Source organism: Eulemur rufifrons, chromosome 2 (assembly GCF_041146395.1).
Source record: "Eulemur rufifrons isolate Redbay chromosome 2, OSU_ERuf_1, whole genome shotgun sequence".
Taxonomy (NCBI): domain Eukaryota; kingdom Metazoa; phylum Chordata; class Mammalia; order Primates; family Lemuridae; genus Eulemur; species Eulemur rufifrons.
The window spans coordinates 17734644-17737981 of record NC_090984.1 but is presented as its reverse complement, the minus strand read 5'-3'; the positions used below and the strand labels follow the sequence as shown (position 1 = coordinate 17737981).

At 62.2% G+C, this 3338-nt stretch overlaps 1 protein-coding gene across 1 annotated transcript; it reads left to right on the top strand.

Annotated features, from left to right (window-relative positions):
* Positions 1-1082: 1082 nt before the first annotated feature.
* GADD45B (growth arrest and DNA damage inducible beta) lies at positions 1083-3132 on the top strand. Its single transcript, XM_069497834.1, has 4 exons — positions 1083-1337; positions 1448-1549; positions 1936-2158; positions 2394-3132. The coding sequence occupies exons 1-4, from the start codon at positions 1294-1296 to the stop codon at positions 2505-2507; spliced, it is 483 nt and encodes a 160-aa protein (XP_069353935.1). The 5' UTR covers positions 1083-1293; the 3' UTR covers positions 2508-3132.
* The last annotated feature ends 206 nt before the right edge of the window (positions 3133-3338 follow it).

Sequence of the window (3338 nt, the reverse complement as noted above, 5' to 3'; positions counted from 1 at the left end):
CATAATGCACATAAGCCTCGCCCCTGCTTCCCAGGCCCTTGGTCACATAGAATCCAGTGCACGAGGAGGGGGCGCCTAGCGCACGTTGTGCACTGGACACGCACCGGCGTCCACCCCAAGGGAGGAAATAAAAGTGGCACCTCCAGTATAGACGTGGCGGAGGTGGCAGCGTGCAGCGCCAGCCAGAGCTATTCCCTGCCGTGCCTTCTCCCGGGCCTCGGTTTCCCCCCACAGTCAGGGGCGCACATACGGTCAAACCGGGGGGCGCGCTGCAGCAGGCGCACCGGGAGAGGCTGCGGCACCTGCGCCTCCCACGCGCACCCCTGGAACTCGCGGGGGGTGAGGAGGGGGTGCCCGGGCTCTTCTCCAGGGCGCCTAGGGCGTTGCAGGTCCCACCGCTAGGGACCCCCGAGGTGCACAGCTGGTGCTTATTGAGCGCTTACGGTATGCCCTTTATTATATTTAATGCACTCTCCAACCCAGTGAGCTGGCGCGACATCCCCATTATTCGGATGGGAACATAGAGGCCGGGAGACGCTAAGTCAACCGAGGATCTGGGGTCGCCCCAGCCGGGAGAGACCCCCACCCACCCACCCACCCCCTACCATCCCCCGGGAAGGGTCTGGCTGCAAACCGGACCCTTTCCCAGTGCAGCCCCCCAGCAGAGCTTGGGAAAAGCACGAGCCCGGGACTCTCCGGGGACCGGGAGGGGATTCCAGGCGCCCCCCCCAACTCTCCGAAAGTCCGAGCCGCCTCGCGCCCTGGAAATCCCGCGCGCGCCCTGAACCGCGGCGCGGCTGCCGGGAAATCAGGAGAAAAACTTCTGCTTTTTTTTCTTTTCTGGCACTCGCGGCCACCCCCCGCGCCCTCCTCCTGGCTCTCGCCCCCACGTGGGCGCCCCCGCGCGGCGCTCCGCCCCCTACCCACCGCCGGCCAACCGCAGCGCCGGCTGCGCTCGCCTTTGTTTTTTCACCAATAGGAGAGACGAACGGCCCTGCCGCGGCCACGCCCCGGCCCTCGGAGTCTATAAAAGGCGGCGCCGGCGGCCCGCGGCTCAGATCTCAGAAGCTGACGTCTTGGGTTCGTGTCTGCGGCTGCCGGAATCCCTCTTCCTAAGGACTTTGCGATTTTTTCTTTTCCGCCTTTTTTTGGGGGGGAATTTTACTGCCTTTCGAAGATCTTGGACGAACGCTCCGGCTCCGTGGGAAGGTTTTGGGCTGCCTGGCTCGGATTTTGCCATTTCTCCTTGGGGATTGTAGTGGGTCCGCGTCCACTGTGGATTATAACTGCAACATGACGCTGGAAGAGCTCGTGGCGTGCGACAACGCGGCACAGAAGTAAGTAACCCGGGGCCCCCCGCCGCTTGAGGTCGGCCAGGCTGGGATGGGCCCGGGGAGCCGACCGGAGTGGCCCGCCGGGCGCTGAACCTCCTCTCCCCCGGCCTCAGGATGCAGACGGTGACCGCCGCGGTGGAGGAGCTGCTGGTGGCCGCGCAGCGCCAGGACCGCCTCACAGTGGGGGTGTACGAGTCGGCCAAGCTGATGAATGTGTGAGTCAAACCCCTTCTCCAGCTGGGCGCGGGTGGGGATCCCCCTCCGCTCTGCACGCTCCCCCTACACCCTCGTCTTGCATGGGGCTGGGACTTCCCCAAGTGCCCCCACTGTGGAATCAGGGCTTTTTGGCTATTTTTTTTGGGTGGGGGGCTGCAGTATTTTAAGGCTGCACTCTTTGCAAGTGCTTTCTCTCTCTATGGTCCTATCTTCCCTCCCAAGAGTTTGAACCGTGTCCCCCCTCCCCCCACCTCCATCAGCCTGCAATGGCAATGCCCTGCACCCGTGCAGTTTTCCTCTTTGCTCTTGCACACTCCCTTTTTGCATGCACGGTGGCCAGTCCCCAGCCTCCAGCTGACCCACCCCCTCCTTCTGGCCCCCTCAGGGATCCAGACAGTGTGGTCCTGTGCCTCCTGGCTATTGACGAGGAGGAGGAAGACGACATCGCTTTGCAAATCCACTTCACGCTCATCCAGTCCTTCTGCTGCGACAACGACATCAACATCGTGCGGGTGTCGGGCATGCAACGCCTGGCACAGCTGTTGGGGGAGCCGGCCGACACCCAGGGCACCACCGAGGCCCGAGACCTGCACTGCCTCCTGGTCACGGTGAGCTGGGCCTCTGCCCCGCCCCACCCTGGGCACCTGGGTCCCTGTTTGTCAACAAAGTCAGGCTGGCCTGCCCTGCACCAGCTCAGCGCTCAGCCACGCTTGGCACGTCTCGTGGGCAGCCCGGCCAGGGCCTCCTCACCCAGCGAGTTATTTTGAGTCCGCCTGTTTTCCCCAAACAGGAGCCTGGGGAGAAGGAGGCGCCCACTAAACCCCTTCTTTCCACCTCCCACAGAACCCTCACACGGACACCTGGAAGAGCCACGGCTTGGTGGAGGTGGCCAGTTACTGCGAAGAAAGCAGGGGGAACAACCAATGGGTCCCCTACATCTCCCTCCAGGAACGCTGAGGCCCCTCCCAGCATCAGAACCTGTTGAGTTGCTGCCAAAAATAAAATAAAATAAATATTTGACCCCCCTCCCCCCCAGAACAACCCCAAAACAACCCAACCCATGAGACCATCGGGGGCAGAGTCACTGGAGACTGAGGAGGAGGAGAGGGGAGTATGCGACCACCCCTAGGGCAGAGAGCCGGGAGCAGTGCCAGGGACGGCGGCGGCAGCGGTGGCCACCGGGCGAGGAGAACAGGCACCCAGGCCAGCAGGAGATGGGACCCTGGAGCTCAGGCCTTGTGACAGAGCAGAAGCCGGAGTGGGGGAGTTGCTGCCTCCCCCATCACAGGGGTCTTGGACTCCACACCTGGAGGGTGGGGTGAGATGGATGGCGTCCCCCACCCTCCTGGAGACGGGAGCTGACGTCTGCAAGACGAGAGACTTGGCTGACTGAGGGCGTGCACCCTCCACAGGACTACACTCTGGGACTTGGGAGCTGGGGCTGCTGTTGCTCTGTGCCCACGAACTCCCAGTTTGCAAATTACATAGACAATCTATTTTGTTACTTGCACTTACTACTCCAACCACTGAGAGATGGGAAGCTTGGAGATACATATATTTTTATTTCTATGATGGCCTTGTAATAAACATCTTGAAGCCTCTGGATTCTTGTATGTTTTCTGCTTCTGAGAATGCCCGCCTTCCCCCCGCCCGCCCCCCCAACACCCCGTGTGCTCCAGCACCACTCTCGCCCCCCCCACCCCAGCTCACCAGGAAGTGTGACTTAAGTCCCTGTTAGCAGTTCCAGGCCCCTTTGCACAAACAGTGCCTCTTCTCTCCGCGGCAGGC

What these genes read in the sequence shown, in the direction of transcription:
- GADD45B (XM_069497834.1), top strand. Translation starts at nt 1,294, where the DNA reads ATGACGCTGGAAGAGCTCGTGGCGTGCGACAACGCGGCACAGAA. An exon ending in TCGGCCAAGCTGATGAATGT is followed by an intron (nt 1,550 to 1,935) that starts GTGAGTCAAACC and finishes TGGCCCCCTCAG; the next exon opens with GGATCCAGACAGTGTGGTCC. An exon ending in TGCACTGCCTCCTGGTCACG is followed by an intron (nt 2,159 to 2,393) that starts GTGAGCTGGGCC and finishes CACCTCCCACAG; the next exon opens with AACCCTCACACGGACACCTG.